Below are 17,981 nucleotides of genomic sequence, written 5' to 3'. Positions count from 1 at the left end.
ATTACAAATGTGGAAATAAAATAATACAAATTTAATCGATTTTGTTATTTCAATTGGTGATAATTTTTGAATTATTTTTAAACAATTGGTTTAAAAAATGTTCCTGGAATTAGCAGACAACTAGCAATTTTCTAATTATTTTTTAACAATTTAATTCAAAAAAAAAAAATATATACATTTAGAAAATCGAAAAAACTATATGTGCAATTTTTTAAAATATATATTTTTTTTTTTCAAATTTATTGTTTTTAAAAAAATCCAAAAATTATTAGACTTCGGCTATTTTTACAATCATTAAAAAAAATTACTGTGGGTGTAGTTGACAATTGTTAATTAAAAAAAAAAGTGAATTAAATAAAATTTTTGAAAAATGCACTTTTATAGAATTTAAAAATCAGTATATGCATTTTTTTAATTTTCATATTTTCAATTGTTTGATTCATTTTTTTGTAATTCAAAATTTGTCTCATATCTGCTATATTTACACTTATTTAAAAATGAACTTTTATTTCAATCGGTAGCTGGTGAATTTTCAAATAAAACCATTTTTTAAATATTTTTTAAAAATTATTTATAATTATATTCAATAAATAAAAATATTACGAGTAATTAGCAATTTTTAAAATTAAAACTATTTATAATTTTATAAGGTTGTTATTTTACATATATAATAAATTCTATTTAGCGACTAAATATCATTTAAATTTAAATTTCTTATAAAATAGATGGCCTAAATTATTAATTTATTATACAAGTTTAATTAGTAATAAACTTTTAAGTGGATGTAAATATTTTTAAACTTTACAATACATAATTAAGCAGTTAATTATAATCTCCTTATACTAATACAGTGAAAATAGTCGTTTACACAACGACAGTTAATAATTTACAATAAATCAATTTTCCTTTATAAATAGTTAATGAATGTCTTGAAAATTTTGGGCCTTTTTCCATTTGGCAACCATGCTTGATACTTGCTTATGTTTTTTATTTATAACTATTTTAACCTGTAACAACAAATTAAATTTAAAATAAAAGTCAACAATCAAATGAGTAAATAAATAAATAAATCAACATACTTTTTTCTTTTTCTTGTCTTTCAAATCTACAGGAGCATTAGCAGATACAGTATTAGTTGTAGTGACTCCACTAGGATTAGTGTTGGTTGTCTGGGTATTAACAGTAGTAGCAGCAGCAATCGTTATTGTTGGCGTTGTTCCTGTTCCTGGTGTTGTTACTGTTGTTGTTATTGTCGTAGAGATATTAGGTGACACTGAGTCCGACTTATCCGCAGACGACGAGGATTCTTGATATTTCATTGACGGAACTGCAACTTGTTTTATTTGTTTGTCATTTATAATATTATTACGGGACTCCAATGAAGCAATATCATTGTAAAATGAATCAACAATTGATCCTAAAGATTCTTTTTTCATATTAATAGGAGGTTTTGTAATCACCTGGGTATTTGCGTAAATACCCGTATGATGGAGCATTAATTGGACAGCAGCGTCTTGTCCAGTAAATCTATTGGCGGCTGCTAAAATGGCCTGATCATGCAAGTGCTGATGATAAACTGGGTAGTGTACAAGTTGATTGTGTACCAATGCCGGATGGTGGTGTCCTATTATTGAAATATTTGTTGGATCTGTCAGAGCTGACGCATAAATTTGAGCATTTGCCTGATGTGGATTTCCCGGAAATATTAGCGGTGATTTCAACGTTGCTGCTGCTAATGCATATGGGCTCTCTGATTGATCAACACCCGGTGGCAAAGGCTCAATGTGGGATGTGTTCACAGGCGCTGATAATATTTGCGCCGCTGATGTTAGTAAAGTTTCACGTACAGGCGCGACAATGCTTTCTACAGATACAATGTTGTTATTTTTAACTTCAGTTTTGCTATATACATTTTCAGTATGGTCTTTTTTTATGGCATGCATTGTTGTCGTATTAATTTGACATTCATTGTTATTTTTATTGGCTTTGTTTGGATTTTTTTGTAAATCCTGAGCGCCTATTCTCGGTGGCGGTGGTGGACTGGGAATAGATATCCGTGGTGGCAAAGGTGCTGCCAAATTTTGTGGATCCGCGTCTTCTTTTTTGTCATCAGTACCAGCAGATGAACTACATTTTTCAATTGTTTCTGGATCTTTGTGACTATTTACATTTGATCTGTCGTCATTATTAAGAGACTTCGATTGTGTTAAATCGTATTTTTCGTCTTTGATTGAATCAATTGATTTTATTTGAGCGTGCTCGATAGGTGAACTAGTAGGTGGAGGTGTCGTGCACAGTTCCATTTCTTCAGCACCACCAATTATGTCTGGATAATTTAATTGAGTGTCTCCATTTATTTTATTACGATACAGGTAACGTTTATTAGCCGAATCCCACTGATAATCCCACTCGGACGGAGCGGCTTCTTCTTCCAACCGACTCACTTCTTTTTTAGTATCAGCAAGCCAATTATAAAAATAACGATCTTTTAAATCACCGGCTTCCCACGCACTCATCAGTGCTGTTATTTGAATACTCATAACTTGAGCCGCTGATATCGTCGATCCCTCTTTGGATAAGATTTTTAATTTATCTACAATTATTTGTATTTGATCTCCCGGTATATAATTATCCGGTTTAAGAACTTCATTGTTAACTTCTAACGTCTCTCCCTTGATAAAATCAATAGCGTACTTTCCTAAATTACGTTTTCTGTCTTCAGCACTTATTTCTTTTGACGAATTATCAGTACTTACAGACGGCGTTTTAGCAAATCCTAAACCAAGACGTTCGTCATTATTTTTTGGTATTGTCAGAACGTCAAAAGCTATACGTCTTTTTCTTTGAAATCCTTTTATAGAAGAACCCAAGTTTTCTAAAGGCCGATTTATCTTTGGTGCTTCACTTTTTTCATTAGTATCTTGTGATTCACAAGTTTGGGAAAATTCTGTTTGATCAACATTACTATCTACCTTTGAATTATTATCAACAAACCAATTTTTGTTTAACGCAGCTGGAAATAGAGTACTGCCCGTCGATTTTTTACTAAATAAAGTTTCTTCGTTGCTGTGATCATTCACGGAATCTTTAACGCTCTCTTGATTTGACTCTCTGCTATTATCTTCATCACGAGCATCATTGCTGGCTACACTTGCTGACGTTTCTCGTTCTCGTTCACGTTCCCGTTCGCGTTGTATTGATTTATTTAGTGTCTAACAGAAAAAAAAAAAAAATTTATCAATTATATGACATAATAAAACTGTTTAAATATTTAACACTAATAAATTATTTACCCATGATTCATCAGCTGTTTTTTCGTCTTCACTTTTATCAGTATCCGTGTTATCGTCCCCAAACGACGTAATCATTTCAATGTAACTGAAAAAATAAAAAACATAAAATACAAAGTTACAAAATATTGTATTTTAAAATTAGTACCTGTCATCAGAATCATCATTTTTGTCATCGATCATCTGTTTGGACTTTTTCTTTTTAGACGAAGTACGTTTCGTATTATCAGTGTCGCTTTTATGCCTACTTTTATTCCGTACTGAATTGTCATTTTTAACTTTAGACGGCGGTTTATCGTTAGGTAATTTCGGTAGACGATTAGGTTGTTGTTGTTGTTGATGTGGGACAATATTATCGGTATTTTTACGAGTTGACTCAAGTTCTTTTGGCAATTCCCAAGTCACTTCATTGGTTTCAGTATGCCAGTAATAAGGATAGCCAGTAGATTCATCAAAGCACTCTTGCCATGCTGTTATTAAATTTAATTTCAAATAAATAAATAAACAAAAGCATTATTGATTATTATTAAAAAATTGTGTTAAACTTACATGAGCCTGGTATTCTTTGACTGTTTGAGGGAATCTGTCCCGTTTCTTTTCCTGTTGTGTCACTCGATTGAGATTCTTGAGTATTTTGCGTGATAAACTGAATTTCCTGACAGAATAAAAAAAATAAATCAATCAATTAAATTATACATCATATAGTATAATTATTAGAAAAAAAAACTAATTGCAAGCAAACTAATTACCTTAAAAAAATCATTAACTTTATCATCAAGACAATGCTTATTTTCTCTTGGAGTTTCTTCCTGATCATCACTATCAGAATTGTATTGTTCTAATAAATTAGTAAGTGAATTACTAGACAACCCATTATTAGCATTCACACTGTCTTGTTTTGCTATAAAAAAAAACAACATTATTATAGAATAAATAAATGAATAAATAAATACAAAGTAAAAAAAAAAAAAATTACTACTGTTTGATTGAAAGTCGGATTCTCTGGAGTTTGGGCTAAACGCTGATTTTCTTCGGCGTTTTTTATTGTTCATCGTAACAATTAATCAAGTAGCGTAACTTGTTATTTATTTTGAATTAATAAACTGATAATATTAATCAGTTACACATATATATATATAGATATATATAACTTCTTTTTTCAATACACAAATGATACCATATAAAGCTAGTGATTATTCTTGTCATAAATCTATGAAAATGTTAAGTTTATTATTTTAACACGAGCACGTTTCACAGACTAACTTTTTGGTTGTAAATTAAATAAAAAAGTTTATTTATTTAGTCAAGGCATTGATGAAATTAAATGTAAATCAACATTTGTCTTTAACCTAAAAAAATTTATTAAAAATTACATTACTATACTCTATGTTAAATAATAATAAGAAGAAAAAGGAAACCGTATAAAGTTTACTGTAAACATAGCCAAATACATTTATATATTGTTACATTTATCACAAAATATGTAGGGTTAGATGTGATTTTGTTGACCGCCAATCAGCGTTACGTTTTACTTGACGATTCAATTCCATTCGCGAAGCGACGATTCATTAAATTTAAATTTGAAAATTAGCCTTAAGTATTAAAAAAAAAAATAAAATAAAATAAAAATTGGACGTCTAAATAATTTTTAATGACAATTTGACGTGGAAGTAATTGATAAATAAATAAAATGACATAACCAAATAACAAACTGGTAAATATTTTATATTTTTAATTGTAAAATAATTCTGATAGTTAAAATATTAAAAATCTAACAGTTCATATATTTTTTAATAAACAAATAAAATAATTTAAGGAAAAAAATTTAAAAAATTTATACTGTGAAATTATTTTTTAATTTGAATATAGATTAAATGAACAGACGGAAATTTTGAATTTTTCCAAGCATGATTGTTATAAAAAAATTATTTTAAAAAATTAACGTCAACTTTTTGATGAGTGTAAGTGTCAGACATACGACAATTTTTAAATTACATAAAAAAAATTAAATAATTAAATTTTTAAAAATGCATGTACTGAATTTTGAATTGTCTGAACATGAATTTTTTTATTTTTATTTTATAACCATTTAAATTTATTATTTCAAGTTTTAAAAATTGCCAAATGTCTGCTAACTTCACCACCATACTTTTTGTACTTCGTTTGTATTTTTTAAAATTTTTTCTATTAATAATGAATTTGTTTATTTAAAACTTAAAAAATTTCAGTTGTTTGTTAATTTTACTGTCACATTTAAAATAAATTATTATTTTTTTCAGATCTATTTATCACTAGACATTGCCAGTAATATTGTAAATAAACATGGATAATATTTCAATAAATTTAACCAAGTGGGACTTGACGGAAAATGCATTGGCTCCTTTATCACAGTTACAAAAAACTAAAATAAATAATTTAGAAGAAGCAATATTACAACTAGATTTAGCAAGTAATAATAGTAATAGTGGCAGTAGTTTAAAAATTTCAAAAAATCTTGACAATAACATCGAAGATGGGAGTAATAAAATAGAAGCGTACAGACAATTACTTGGTCATTATGGAGTACTGGAAGCGAGGTACGATGCGGCGAAGTGTTCACGTTATTTTAATTATCTCGAGCAATTAAAAAAACGTACTGATGAGTGTCACCACTTGTGCATGCACATTGAAAAAACGCTGGAAGATTTTTCAGCATTGTCAAAACAATACGCGATTGTATCTGTTAAAACAATGACTCTCCACAATGCAACTGAACAATTAATATCCGAACAGGAAAAATTAAACAGCACGTACAATAATATTGTTAATTACGTCAAGTATTTCAAAGAAGCTCATTTTATAATGGATAAATTGGAGATGGCCAATCTGTCAGTACGCAGTGACGTATTTATGCAGCTCACAAATACAATTGAAACGAATATTGATTTCATTGAGACGAATATTGGTTTCAAAGAATCTAAAATTTATTTAATAAAATATCGTCATTGTCAATCAAAAGTTATCAGCATGATGCAGCAATGGATTCATGATTTATTGGATCAAGCGACAGACAGTATTTTAAATCCTAGCGAATTCACGAGCAACAATATTAAAGAAGGTGATATGAATAAAGTACTCGGGTGTGCAGATACTGCTTTGGCATTGTTTTACGGTCGTTTTCAACGAATACTTCCTAAAATAAAACCTATTATTGACTTGATTGAGAAGCGATCGATCAACAACAGAGAGTACGAAAATTTATTGGGTGAATGTCAGCAGTACTATCTGATGAAACGGGGTCTTGTCTTAGACACAAGTGTACGTAAAGGATTACTTTCTATCAAAGATTCTTACAAAGGAGATCATTGCAGTCTAGTCAGACAAGCTTGCGCACTTTTACTTCATGCATCCATCGATGAGTACCGATTGTTTTATCAATTTTTCTCAGTTAAGTCAACCGGACTTGGTAACTACCTGGAAGGATTGTGTAACGCACTGTATGACACTTTAAGACCATCAATAATCCATATAAATCATCTGGAAACATTGGCTGAAATATGCTGCATACTTAGAATAGAAATGCTTGAAGAGCATGTTCAAAATAATAGCGAGTGTCTTGAAGGATTTGGAAACGTATGCTTGCAACTTCTTCACGACGCACAAGAACGATTGGTATTTCGCGCTCATCTTTACCTCCAGTCAGACGTCGTTGGTTACAATCCATCGCCCGGTGATCTTGCTTATCCGGATAAATTGAAAATGATGGAAGACATTGCTGAAACACTCAGAGAAGAAACTAGACAGCGCAAATACAGCAATGCCGCAGCTACGATGAATCATGACTATACCGACTCTACTTCCGTGGAGCAGGCTCGTAACAGCAATCACATTAACGCGACATTTGAGCCGATGTACAAAAAATCTAATATCAATAATTCACCAGCCGATTTACATGGCATGTGGTATCCTACTGTGCGCCGGACTCTTGTCTGTTTGTCGAGACTCTACAGATGCGTTGACCGCCCGGTCTTTCAGTCACTCAGTCGCGAAGCGATAACATTTTGCGTTCAGAGTATTGAGAGTGCTAAGGATAAAATAACCGCACGTGCGACTGAACTTGATGGTCAGTTATTTCAAATTAAACATCTGCTTATTTTACGTGAACAAATAGCGCCATTTCAAGTTGATTTTACAGTCAAAGAGTACTCATTAGACTTCTCTCAAGTTAAAACAGCAGCATTTGGATTACTTGAGAAACGTTCAAGACTTTTCACGCTGTCGAATAACGCTCTGCTGGAATTTTTCCTAGAAGGAGCCCCGCGCATGAAGGAACATCTCATCGACTCACGAAAGCACGTTGATGTTAAACTCAAACTTTCGTGTCAACAATTTATACAGCACATAACTCAACTACTCGTTGAGCCTATAACTAATTTTTTGGATAAAGTTAAATCCCCAAAATTGATGGCTGCTGTTAATGACAACAACCAGACCAACAATGAACAGCAAAATGATCCACAGAAAATAGCCGCTATTGTCAATGAGTCATTACGTTTTATTAAATTTAGGCTGCCAAGCATTCAGCAGTCGATGCAACTTTATTTAGCGAATCGAGAAACTGAGTTCATTTTATTCAGACCGATTCGCAATAATGTGGTAGGGATTTACACCCAATTATATCAGTTCCTTCAGAGTACTTTCGACACAGAACAGCTACAATTGATTGCCTGCCCGCTGCCAGAACAAATTTCCATCATGTTGAGTTCAACTAGTCTCGCTCATGCACGCAATTCCTCTGAAAATCGTGAGAGTAATGATGCTTCCGACAATTCCGTTGATAAAACTCAACAATCTTCATAGATTTGTAAATAATTTCTTCATTCGTCTATTATTATTGTCTACTTCTATTGTTTATTTTTCTATCATCATATTATAAAATAATAACTTATATATAAATATATTGTAAAAAAATTATATAGAATATAATATTTATAAATTATTATATTTTTTATTTATTCAAGTTGATCGCTAGTATATAATTTATATAATATTTTAGATAATACTGGTCCCAATTTACGGTTCACTCGACCAAATGTTAAATTAGCTAATAGTTTATCGCCTTCAGCACCGGCTTCTATGAAGGCTTCTTTTAATAGAAAAGGAGTTGGGTAGACGTTGACTATTGCCAGTGCACGCTCTAGTGACAGTCCTTTTAATTGCAGCAATTGACGTATAAACATTTCTTTTACACTATAAATCTGCAGAAATAAATGTTTTTAAAATTAGTTTTTTTTATTTATTAACTTTTTCATGAAACCAGCATTGAAACTTAAAATTTCAGTATCTCTGTAGCCAGTCGTAAGAACTCAACTTCAGTAATCCGCGTAAATACTGAATGTCTTCAATCAGCAAGAAGAGACAAACTTGTAAAGACGTTTACAACTTAAACTGATACTTGTCATTTATTTAATAGTAACTTCCGGGTATTAATTTTATTTACGTGAATGGCAGTTCTGATTGTGATTGTTTTAAAAAAATTAGTTTAAATAATAAATAGTATTTATAGTCTCTGCTAAATTGTAAATTGCAGATGACAATTTATGCTTACGCTGTCAGTTTGAAATTAACTTGTTTTTGACTGCATGCTGACACTAAAACTTTAAGTTCTAATGCAGGTAATCATGAAAAATCTACGGTGTAACTCAGGATAAAACACGATTTTAGACTGTGGGTGATGTCAGCCAACACTCAGGTCTGGAATCGCTTTGTTTCATCCCTGTCACACAACATACTATTAAATTTGAATTAATTACTTTTGTTTTCGAAGACGATTGATTGAATTCATTGAATTCCATGAGAAATACTTTATCGTCTGACGGAGATGACGGAGTAATATTTTCTTTAGAACATTTCTCTAAATGTTTGTCCTATAAAATAATAATAATTAATAATATTATATTGTATACTAAAAAAAATAAAAAAAATAACTGAAACACAATAAGTCAGTATTAAAATAAATTACTTTGTAAAGTTGAGTTAGAGCTGTAGTAAAAGCTGTCAAATAACGTAGGGAATCGTGTTGATTCTTAGTAAATTTAACAGTAAACCCACTTTGCACCAGTGAATTAACAGCAGCTTGAAGCAGTACAGGAATTGGCATCGAATATTGCTGGCGTGATTTGCTCAACCCTTCAATTAAATAAATAACGTTATCTACCCCACACTTTCTTAACCGAAACTATAATTAAAAAATTCAAGTTTTTAAATTAATAAATATGATATAATAATTAATTAAATATCATACTTTCTGCTCATGATATCTTCTATCCTTAATACTGGCTCCTAAATCATCCATCCGTTTTCTCTCGACGATATAAGGAAGAACTAGTTCTTTTTTCGTTGTCCGGCATCGAGCTATCCAAGCAAAGTCTCCAACTTTTAAATGTCTCACATCATAAAGTATCTTGCCGCTATTTTTATCCAGCGAATAACTGAAACGGGGAATGAATATTTAAAAAAAAAAAAAAATAAATAAATAACAAAAACAAAGCAGCAATACTTTCCCCTTACCTTGTGCTTTTTTCATTGTTGTCAACTAACAAAATAACGTCAAATGTTTGCGGTAACATAGAAAAGTTATCAATTGCAATACTTGGCGGCATTGATGACAAACAATTATCGTCAATTAATTTCGATTGTTTACAAGGTTTCTTTTTAGCTCTCGCAGGTTTTGTCTTCGGTACTGAATATTTATCACCAGACTCTTTCTCATTACTCAAAATATTGACATCATTTATTTTGTCTCTATCAGTGATTTTGTCTTCACCTAAATGTTGTTCTAATTTTTTGTCTAACATTTTACATAATTTAGCTCCGAAATTTTGTAATAAAATACACTGAGCTCCAGATGTCAAAGGTAATGGATATTTTCTTAATGACACCAACGCTCGTGAAAAATGTTCTTCCATATTTGACTTTTTAATTCTCGCCTGTTCTTTCCATTCTTCGATCCATGATTCAAATAATTCGTTGGGTCTTTTTCTCTTCACGTTTATTCTTATCATTTCTATTATTTTTTATCGTCATCAACTCAATATTTGAATTCAACCGTTGCAATATATAAATATATCATATATATATAAGTACTTATATATATAGATAAAAATCAGCTGACCGGCAAGTAGTAAATACTAAAAACAAACAATAAAAAAGTAAGTATACAAAATAGGGTTATAAATTAAATATAAATATACTTATATATCATAAATTGAAAAGAAGATTAATCACGTGACCAAAACATGAGAGGATTATATTTACATATAAGAATGAGAGATGAGAGGAGAGAATTAAGATAATTATTATTTATGTAATATTCACAATGACCTTTGGATGTCATTGATATATTTTTTGGGGCTAAAGTAATATAACTATTTTTATTCTGCTATAAATATTCATAACTAGCAGACGTTTTATTTATATTTTATTTAATTAAGTCATATATTTTTTTGTTTTTTACAATGGGTGGCACTTGGTCTAGCATGGATCCAATGAAAATCGAAGTACCAGCTATTGATAAATTATTGGAACGTGATCCGTATTTAAATCTTCATGAACATGACATTCGTAGAAGGTAATTTTGTTTTTCTTTTATTTAAATAAAAGTATTTATTGAAAGTGTGTTTTTGCAGGTATGGAATTTTTAAAGACTACTTGGAGAAAATAAATAAAGGAGATGGAAGTCTGGAAAAATTTACGCGTGCTTATGAAAATTTCGGAGTAAAAATTGATAAAAATAATGGAGTAGTTGCGCGTGAATGGGCACCTGGTGCTCATAAATTATATCTTACCGGTGACTTTAGTAAGAATCATTTTTTTATTATTATTTGATTTGTTTTGTTTTATTTTATTTTTGTTTCTGTTTTGTTATTTATATTTTTGAAAAAAAAAAAATAATCTAAGACAATTGGAATAAAACAAGTACTCCATTCACCAAGCTGGAGTATGGAAAATGGGAATTACGTCTTCCTGCAAATCAAGATGGCTCATGTCCACTAAAGCATTTGTCTGAAATAAAAATAATTGTTGAAAATGACAGAGGAGAAATGTTTGAGCGTTTGAGTCCATGGGCGACTTATGTTACATCGCCAGAGAATCAAGTTACTGAGGGAACAACTTACAAGCAGCGTGTATATCACCCTGATGCTGATAAGGTTTAAATCTTTATAAATTTTATTTATTAACATTTAGCTGCTAACTGACGGTAATTATTTTTATTTTATTCAGGTGTATAAGTGGCAGTATACTAAACCAGAGAAACCCAAAAGCTTACGCATCTATGAGTGTCACGTAGGTATCGCAACAAATGAGTTGCGTGTTGGGACGTATCTGGAGTTCGCTAAAAATATTATCCCGCGTATTGTTAGACAAGGGTACAATGCCATACAACTGATGGCTATAATGGAGCACGCTTACTACGCAAGTTTTGGTTACCAGGTAAAAATTACTTGTGTTATCAAAATATTTATATGGTAAATAGAATTAATCATTAAATTATTCGCAATAAAGGTAACATCATTCTATGCTGCATCATCACGCTATGGAACACCGGACGAGCTCAAAGAATTGATAGACGTCGCTCACAAAAATGGAATTTACGTTCTGCTGGATTTAGTCCATTCTCATGCTTCGAAAAATACTCTTGATGGTTTAAATATGTTCGATGGTACCGACTCTTGTTTCTTCCACTCTGGATCACGTGGTGAGCATCCTCTCTGGGATAGTAGACTGTTTAATTACGGCGACTATGATGTCCTGAAGTTTTTAATGTCAAACTTGAGATGGTACATGGAAGAGTATCGTTTCGATGGTTTCAGGTAATTTAAATTCTTTGTCTCTCCTTTAAAAATATACAAGCGTATTATGTGTGCTATTGTATTAATAATAAATAAAAATGGTAATTGTAGGTTTGATGGTGTGACATCAATGCTTTATCATTCTCGAGGTGCTGGACAGGGTTTCAGCGGCGATTATAATGAATATTTTAATTTAAATGTTGACGTCGAGGGTATTGTGTATTTAATGCTCGCTAATCATATGCTGCATGAATTATATCCAGAGATAATTACTATTGCCGAAGACGTAAGTGGAATGCCAGGAATGTGCAGGTAATTTAAATGTATAGACAATCAGTGTAATAAAATATATATAAATAAATACTATTTAGTTAATTATTAAATAATAATAGGCCAGTTGATGAAGGTGGTATTGGTTTTGACTATCGACTGGGTATGGCAATACCAGATAAGTGGATAAAACTTTTAAAACATTGCAAAGATGAAGATTGGAGTATGAATGATTTGTGTTGGGTATTAACTAACCGACGATGGATGGAAAAAACTGTTGCTTACTGCGAATCACATGATCAGGCATTAGTCGGTGATAAGACGATAGCCTTTTGGCTTATGGATAAAGAAATGTACACGTCTATGAGTGTGATGAGTCCACCGAATCCTATCATAACGCGTGGGATTGCTTTGCACAATTTAATAAGACTTATTACGCATGGGCTTGGTGGTGAAGCGTATCTTAATTTTATTGGAAATGAATTTGGACATCCCGAGTGGCTTGACTTTCCTCGCGCAGGTAATAACAGTAGTTTTCATTATGCAAGACGACAGTGGCACCTGGTCGATGATGAATTACTGAAATATAAATTTATGAACAACTGGGACCGTGAGATGAATTTACTTGAAGAAAAATACGGCTGGTTACAAGATAATCCTGTAATTAATTTACCATAAATATTTTATAATTTATCATTATTTTTTTTATTCATTATTTATTTTTTCATAGGCTTATGTAAGCTGGAAACACGAAGATGATAAAGTGATAGTATTCGACCGTGCAGGTGTCGTATTTGCTTTTAATTTCCACCCGACAAAATCATTTCCCGACTATACGATCGGAGTTCCTCAAGCAGGAACATACAAAGTCGTACTGAACAGCGATGACAAACAATTTGGAGGTGAATCGAGGGTCGACAATTCCGTTAAACATTTTTCAAAGCCTGAGCCTTACGCCGATCGTCCGCACAGAATTCTTGTTTATATTCCATGCCGTACAGCGATTGTTTACGCTCGTGATAATTAATAAACTTTATCACTCATTACCATTAATATTTTTATTAATGATATGAATTAATAATTTTATAACTTTTATTTTAGAATCATATTAAAACTACTGTAGATTTTAAAACTAATTTGCAATATAATAAAAAAAAAATAATAAAACCAATTTACTATATTTTATATTAAATTTCATTATTATTAATATCATAATCTTGCATTTTATTTTCTAATATCCACCACTTGCCGAGAAAGCCAACATCGACAATCCGATGATGAAAATTAACAAGACTTGGCTTCAAATACGTGCAAGTAACTTTGTATTGCTTGCATAAATCAGAGTAATTGTCCAGCCAAATAAATGACACTACGCCTAAACTCAATCTCCTGACAATCTGTTCATTTAAACATTGTTTCATATGTAACACATGTTCAGCAGACACTGGATTACGCATTCTTTCAGCTACGAACATCAAACGCGATGTATTTTCCATCAGTGCTTCTCTGAACGATATTTCATCTGGGTTAACACGATAAAAATAGTAACCGCTGCCAATCACTGCAATCAGAATAGCCAATTTAAAAATAGCGTTAAGTAATTTACGTACTTACTGGATTAATAAAACAATAATTAGTTATTATTCTTACATGAAAAATAAAATAGAGCACGTATAGGTCGTTCTTTGCAATCTTTCTTAAGGTCAATCGCCACATCTTTGTAATCTTGATAAAGATTTTTCCAGTATTTTCCTAAAGTATAAATTAATTAATATTTATGATATTGAATTTAACTGACTAATAATTTTTTTCAAAACGATAAATTGTAAAAAAAAAATATTTCGAGAAATTGCACGTGCAGTTTTTTAAATTTTCTACATTTTTTCAATTTTTTGGTAATTGATTTGTTGAAAAAAAAATCGAAAATTGTTAATTGTGTTAATTTAAGATCATAAAAATTTCAATCTGTAGACTTTTTAATGATTTTATTAATTTACAAAATCAATGGTTAATAATTAAAGTAAATAAATAAAAAAATTACCCCAATTTTGAAGAATACTTTCTTTAACTTCTTTTACTTTAACTTCTTGAGTACTACAGTGTCTAATATTTTTAACTGCAGTTAAATATTTATTTTTAAATAAATTTAATAAATAACTAGAACGAGCAGTCATCATAACTGGAAAAATATAAAACAGTCTATTTTTTTTTATTATTATTGCTAAGCTTTAAAATATATATACAGTCCACATGTATTTACAGTGTACAGAATATATGAGAGTAGACTGGAGTAACTTGTGTCAGCTGAGTTGGTGTGTTAGGTTTAGGTTATATTTTATATTTTGCTTTTGCTTTCGCTTATTCATAAAAATCCATCCAGCTGTGTATGAGCAATACCCAGTACCACCCACCGAACTGAAACTTAAACGTGTGGTACTCGAGTAATGATAACTTAATATATATATATGTATACATACAGTAGCAAAGCAGTGAGTAAATTTTGAGTGTGTGTAAATAAGTACGTGTCAATTTATATTGCATATTATAAATTATATTTAACGCAGTGTATTTACTTATATACAAAAGACTTATTATTTATAATTGTACATTTTATTAATATTTATAATTAATCTACACAGTAAATTGTATATAATTATTCGTTTCTTTGTTAAATTAATATATTTTTAAACTCTAAGGTTATATATTTAATCAAGAAGATTGTTTCTGTTTCTTTGTGATGTTTTTAAATTATAATTTAGTCGTCAGATATTAAATGTATGATATATCGGAGTCATTAATAAGAAGAAATAAAATTCAAGATAATTAAATGATTGTTATATATATTTTAAAATAAATCAATAATGGAAAACAAACAGGTATTGTTGATATCATATATATTTTGGAGTTTTTTAAAATGTAACTGAGTTTCGATTTTAATATTTAAATATTTCAGGTTAGAGCAGTGTATGATTTTTCTGGAGAACCTGGTACTGCTGAGTTATCAATAAACGCTGGTGAATTATTGACAGTAACTCGTGACAATGTTGGAGATGGTTGGTGTGAAGGTTTCAATAGCTTGGGACAGTCTGGATTATTTCCGGCAGCTTATGTCCAGGTTGTGGATACACCAGCAGCAACCTCGTCAGCGACAGTATCATCAATATCGTCAGTACAGCAAAGTTCCGGTGACTATTGGGACGATGATTGGGATGATGACTCAGAAGTTGGGCAAACTCCGGCCTACAATCCTTCAAACAATCAACCACAGCAATATTCAAATATAGATGACATAAGTGCTGGACCTATTTCAAATAATTTTATTTCCCCGCCTACTGGTCACTCATTGCCGGCTTTACCCGAAAAAAGTATTTCAAATGTCACGAAAAAAAATAATAAATTTTCAACGCTAATTAAGTCAAGTGAGGAAGGATTTTTAATGGGTACCAAAGTCGTACCTATTCCTGAAGATGAGAAAATATTTGTCCAGGAAACTGAAGACGGAAGATGCTACTGGCTGCAGACTGGCGAAGAATATAAGTGCGTTGTCACATCACCAAAAAAAGGATCTAAATTAAAAGGCCTTAAAAGTTTTATTGTTTATCAACTTACACCCACGGTAATTTTTTTACTTAATTTAAATTATTGTCAGTGAACAAGTAATTATTTTTTTTTAAATTACAGTTCAATAATATTCAAGTCTCAAGAAGATACAAACATTTTGACTGGTTGCATGAACGCTTGCAAGCAAAATATTGTTTTATAGCAACACCACCGCTGCCTGATAAACAGATATCGGGTAGATATGACGAGCAATTTATAGAGCATCGTCGAACGCAGCTGCAAGAATTCGTTGATTATGTTTGTCGGCATCCTATTCTCTCTAGAAGCCGCGTCTGGCAGCATTTTATCATGTGCACGGATGAAAAACGATGGAAAGCTGGCAAGCGCCAAGCGGAAAAAGACGAATTAATGGGAGTTAATTATTTCAATGCCATTCAATGTAGTGATATGGCTGTAGATGCGATAAAAGTTGAAATAAAAATAGATTCGCTGAGTAGATTCATCAGTGGCTTGGACCCAGTTGTCAAAAACTTCATGGCCATGTCTACGGACCAGGGGAAGAAGTATCAAAATCTCTATAAAAGAGAGTTACAAAAAATAGGACAATCATTTATATCACTGGGACATGCCTTGGAGTCGGATTGCAGTGGCCGTGCGCGTTTGACAAACGCTCTAAGACGAACGGGAGAAGTTTACAATGATATTGGTAGACTGTATGAAGAACAGCCGCGATTAGATTGGGAGCCTCTTGCCGATAAATTTCATATTTATCGCGGTGTTATTAACAGTTTTCCTGAAGTCATTTCCATACACAAGGTATTTAATTAAATTACAACTCATTATATATCAATTAGACTATTAGTATGTTAATCATTTTATTTATTTATTCTTTAATTAATTAATTAGAGCGCAGTGCAGAAACGTAAAGACTGCGAACGATTAGTCACAGAGCATAAAATGGAACCACAAGAACTTCGTGAGCTTTCGCGCCGTACGGATGTCATCGCTCGCGCTTTAATGGCCGAGGAAACACATTTTCAATCGGAGATCGATGTCCATGTCAACCAATCAATGAAAAATCATCTTATTGAACAGATTGGCTTCTATCAGAAGATTGTATCTAAACTTGAAGAAGCACTGGCTGCATACAATGCTTAAAAATAAAGAACAATTACATAACATCACTTACGGTGCTGCTATTTAAACTCTCATACAAGTAAAACTCATTGTACCACATTTGTCTACACGTCTTAACAATTCCAATAAATAATTACTATTAAACTCATTCCCATCCTGTGTAGATAAAATCATCATACTGTCGATAATTAAACAAAATTATAAATACTTTTTTTATTTGTTTTTCATTATTTTCTTTTATTTTGCACCAACATATTAAAAACTGCTGAACATTAAAATTATATAAATCATGTATGGCCTTTTTGTCATTCTATTACAATTATTATTTTTATTTTGTATAATGTATATTTTAGTGTATTTGTGCAAATCAAATACATTTATTAATAATAATCATGTAAATGTATTTAAAAATAAAACTATAATAATAATAATTATAAAAATAACTGATTAAACTGATCGCTCAATTTTCTACTTGGAAACATAAATAACAAATTATTCATAATTTTACTTTGCTACTCCTTTATCATAAACTATAATAATAATAAACTGATGTCGCCTTTGTCTGTATCACTTATAATTCATAAAAAATAAAAAAAATTTATAATAATAATAATAATAGTATTTACAAAGGGAAAAAAACTTCCCCTTTCTGGGTAAACCAGTAACTACTTTTTTTCATAATTAAAATTATGAGTGAAAAACATTCTTTAGTACTGCCACTGTGTAAAAAATAATTCAAATTATAATAATAATAGAATGTTCGAGACTTTTGAATTTTAATATTTCCATTAACTCACGAGTAGATTTTTTGACAGATTTCTGAAAAAATTTTGATTTTGCAGTTACGAGATTAACCCAGAAAAGGGACGAAAAACAAAACTACTGTATAGCA

General features: G+C 30.9%; 6 protein-coding genes across 13 annotated transcripts in view; 3 read left to right on the top strand and 3 right to left on the bottom strand.

Annotated features, from left to right (window-relative positions):
* The window catches only part of LOC103576519 (1,4-alpha-glucan-branching enzyme), a 28,216-nt gene extending 14,645 nt beyond the window's left edge, over positions 1-13,571 (top strand). The window contains exons 1-9 of one of the 6 annotated variants that reach the window (XM_014441231.2): positions 10,095-10,185; positions 10,807-10,899; positions 10,958-11,127; positions 11,229-11,479; positions 11,553-11,762; positions 11,835-12,142; positions 12,233-12,433; positions 12,514-13,051; positions 13,122-13,571. In XM_014441231.2, the coding sequence (XP_014296717.1) occupies positions 10,808-10,899; positions 10,958-11,127; positions 11,229-11,479; positions 11,553-11,762; positions 11,835-12,142; positions 12,233-12,433; positions 12,514-13,051; positions 13,122-13,418 (2,067 nt within the window). In that variant the 5' untranslated portion in view covers positions 10,095-10,185; position 10,807 and the 3' untranslated portion in view covers positions 13,419-13,571. The other 5 variants (XM_014441230.2, XM_008556753.3, XM_008556754.3 and 2 more) reach the window with 5 other exon arrangements.
* LOC103576521 (formin-binding protein 4) lies at positions 676-4,840 on the bottom strand. Of its 3 annotated transcripts, none has more exons than XM_053737640.1 (7): positions 4,270-4,840; positions 4,040-4,191; positions 3,840-3,945; positions 3,439-3,760; positions 3,294-3,378; positions 1,080-3,212; positions 676-1,007 (listed from the first exon to the last, which is right to left on the bottom strand). In XM_053737640.1, the coding sequence occupies exons 1-7, from the start codon at positions 4,340-4,342 to the stop codon at positions 918-920; spliced, it is 2,961 nt and encodes a 986-aa protein (XP_053593615.1). In that variant the 5' UTR covers positions 4,343-4,840; the 3' UTR covers positions 676-917. The 3 variants fall into 3 exon arrangements, with proteins under 3 accessions (XP_053593615.1, XP_008554981.1, XP_014296711.1); XM_008556759.3 differs by having other exon boundaries at positions 4,267-4,839; XM_014441225.2 differs by lacking the exon at positions 676-1,007 and having other exon boundaries at positions 1,224-1,333; positions 1,461-3,212; positions 4,267-4,840.
* On the top strand, positions 4,903-8,268 carry LOC103580148 (conserved oligomeric Golgi complex subunit 3). Its single transcript, XM_014441226.2, has 2 exons — positions 4,903-5,004; positions 5,570-8,268. The coding sequence occupies exon 2, from the start codon at positions 5,613-5,615 to the stop codon at positions 8,127-8,129; it is 2,517 nt and encodes an 838-aa protein (XP_014296712.1). The 5' UTR covers positions 4,903-5,004; positions 5,570-5,612; the 3' UTR covers positions 8,130-8,268.
* Positions 8,282-10,340, bottom strand: LOC103580140 (crossover junction endonuclease MUS81). Its single transcript, XM_008561801.3, has 5 exons — positions 9,840-10,340; positions 9,574-9,760; positions 9,292-9,507; positions 9,083-9,196; positions 8,282-8,527 (listed from the first exon to the last, which is right to left on the bottom strand). The coding sequence occupies exons 1-5, from the start codon at positions 10,331-10,333 to the stop codon at positions 8,282-8,284; spliced, it is 1,257 nt and encodes a 418-aa protein (XP_008560023.1). The 5' UTR covers positions 10,334-10,340.
* On the bottom strand, positions 13,551-14,580 carry LOC103576520 (mitochondrial import inner membrane translocase subunit Tim29). Its single transcript, XM_008556758.3, has 3 exons — positions 14,433-14,580; positions 14,042-14,143; positions 13,551-13,952 (listed from the first exon to the last, which is right to left on the bottom strand). The coding sequence occupies exons 1-3, from the start codon at positions 14,566-14,568 to the stop codon at positions 13,579-13,581; spliced, it is 612 nt and encodes a 203-aa protein (XP_008554980.1). The 5' UTR covers positions 14,569-14,580; the 3' UTR covers positions 13,551-13,578.
* Positions 14,581-15,177: 597 nt separating this feature from the next.
* Positions 15,178-17,388, top strand: LOC103576518 (sorting nexin-18). Its single transcript, XM_008556752.2, has 4 exons — positions 15,178-15,267; positions 15,345-16,007; positions 16,073-16,768; positions 16,859-17,388. The coding sequence occupies exons 1-4, from the start codon at positions 15,253-15,255 to the stop codon at positions 17,108-17,110; spliced, it is 1,626 nt and encodes a 541-aa protein (XP_008554974.1). The 5' UTR covers positions 15,178-15,252; the 3' UTR covers positions 17,111-17,388.
* The last annotated feature ends 593 nt before the right edge of the window (positions 17,389-17,981 follow it).

Source organism: Microplitis demolitor, chromosome 3 (genome assembly GCF_026212275.2).
Source record: "Microplitis demolitor isolate Queensland-Clemson2020A chromosome 3, iyMicDemo2.1a, whole genome shotgun sequence".
Classification (NCBI taxonomy): domain Eukaryota; kingdom Metazoa; phylum Arthropoda; class Insecta; order Hymenoptera; family Braconidae; genus Microplitis; species Microplitis demolitor.
The sequence above is the reverse complement of the archived record's forward strand: the minus strand, read 5'-3'. Positions and strand labels throughout refer to the sequence as shown.

What these genes read in the sequence shown, in the direction of transcription:
- LOC103576521 (XM_008556759.3), bottom strand. Translation starts at nt 4,342, where the DNA reads ATGAACAATAAAAAACGCCGAAGAAAATCAGCGTTTAGCCCAAACTCC. An exon ending in CGACTTTCAATCAAACAGTA is followed by an intron (nt 4,192 to 4,266) that starts GTAATTTTTTTT and finishes TTTTTTTTATAG; the next exon opens with CAAAACAAGACAGTGTGAAT. An exon ending in AAGTTAATGATTTTTTTAAG is followed by an intron (nt 3,946 to 4,039) that starts GTAATTAGTTTG and finishes TTATTCTGTCAG; the next exon opens with GAAATTCAGTTTATCACGCA.
- LOC103580148 (XM_014441226.2), top strand. Translation starts at nt 5,613, where the DNA reads ATGGATAATATTTCAATAAATTTAACCAAGTGGGACTTGACGGAAAAT.
- LOC103580140 (XM_008561801.3), bottom strand. Translation starts at nt 10,333, where the DNA reads ATGATAAGAATAAACGTGAAGAGAAAAAGACCCAACGAATTATTTGAA. An exon ending in CTCTAACTCAACTTTACAAA is followed by an intron (nt 9,197 to 9,291) that starts GTAATTTATTTT and finishes ATTATTTTATAG; the next exon opens with GACAAACATTTAGAGAAATG. An exon ending in AATCGTCTTCGAAAACAAAA is followed by an intron (nt 8,528 to 9,082) that starts GTAATTAATTCA and finishes TTATTTCTGCAG; the next exon opens with ATTTATAGTGTAAAAGAAAT.
- LOC103576520 (XM_008556758.3), bottom strand. Translation starts at nt 14,568, where the DNA reads ATGATGACTGCTCGTTCTAGTTATTTATTAAATTTATTTAAAAATAAA. An exon ending in AAGTATTCTTCAAAATTGGG is followed by an intron (nt 14,144 to 14,432) that starts GTAATTTTTTTA and finishes TTTATACTTTAG; the next exon opens with GAAAATACTGGAAAAATCTT. An exon ending in TGCTCTATTTTATTTTTCAT is followed by an intron (nt 13,953 to 14,041) that starts GTAAGAATAATA and finishes TTCTGATTGCAG; the next exon opens with TGATTGGCAGCGGTTACTAT.
- LOC103576518 (XM_008556752.2), top strand. An exon ending in TTTATCAACTTACACCCACG is followed by an intron (nt 16,008 to 16,072) that starts GTAATTTTTTTA and finishes TTTAAATTACAG; the next exon opens with TTCAATAATATTCAAGTCTC. An exon ending in AAGTCATTTCCATACACAAG is followed by an intron (nt 16,769 to 16,858) that starts GTATTTAATTAA and finishes TTAATTAATTAG; the next exon opens with AGCGCAGTGCAGAAACGTAA.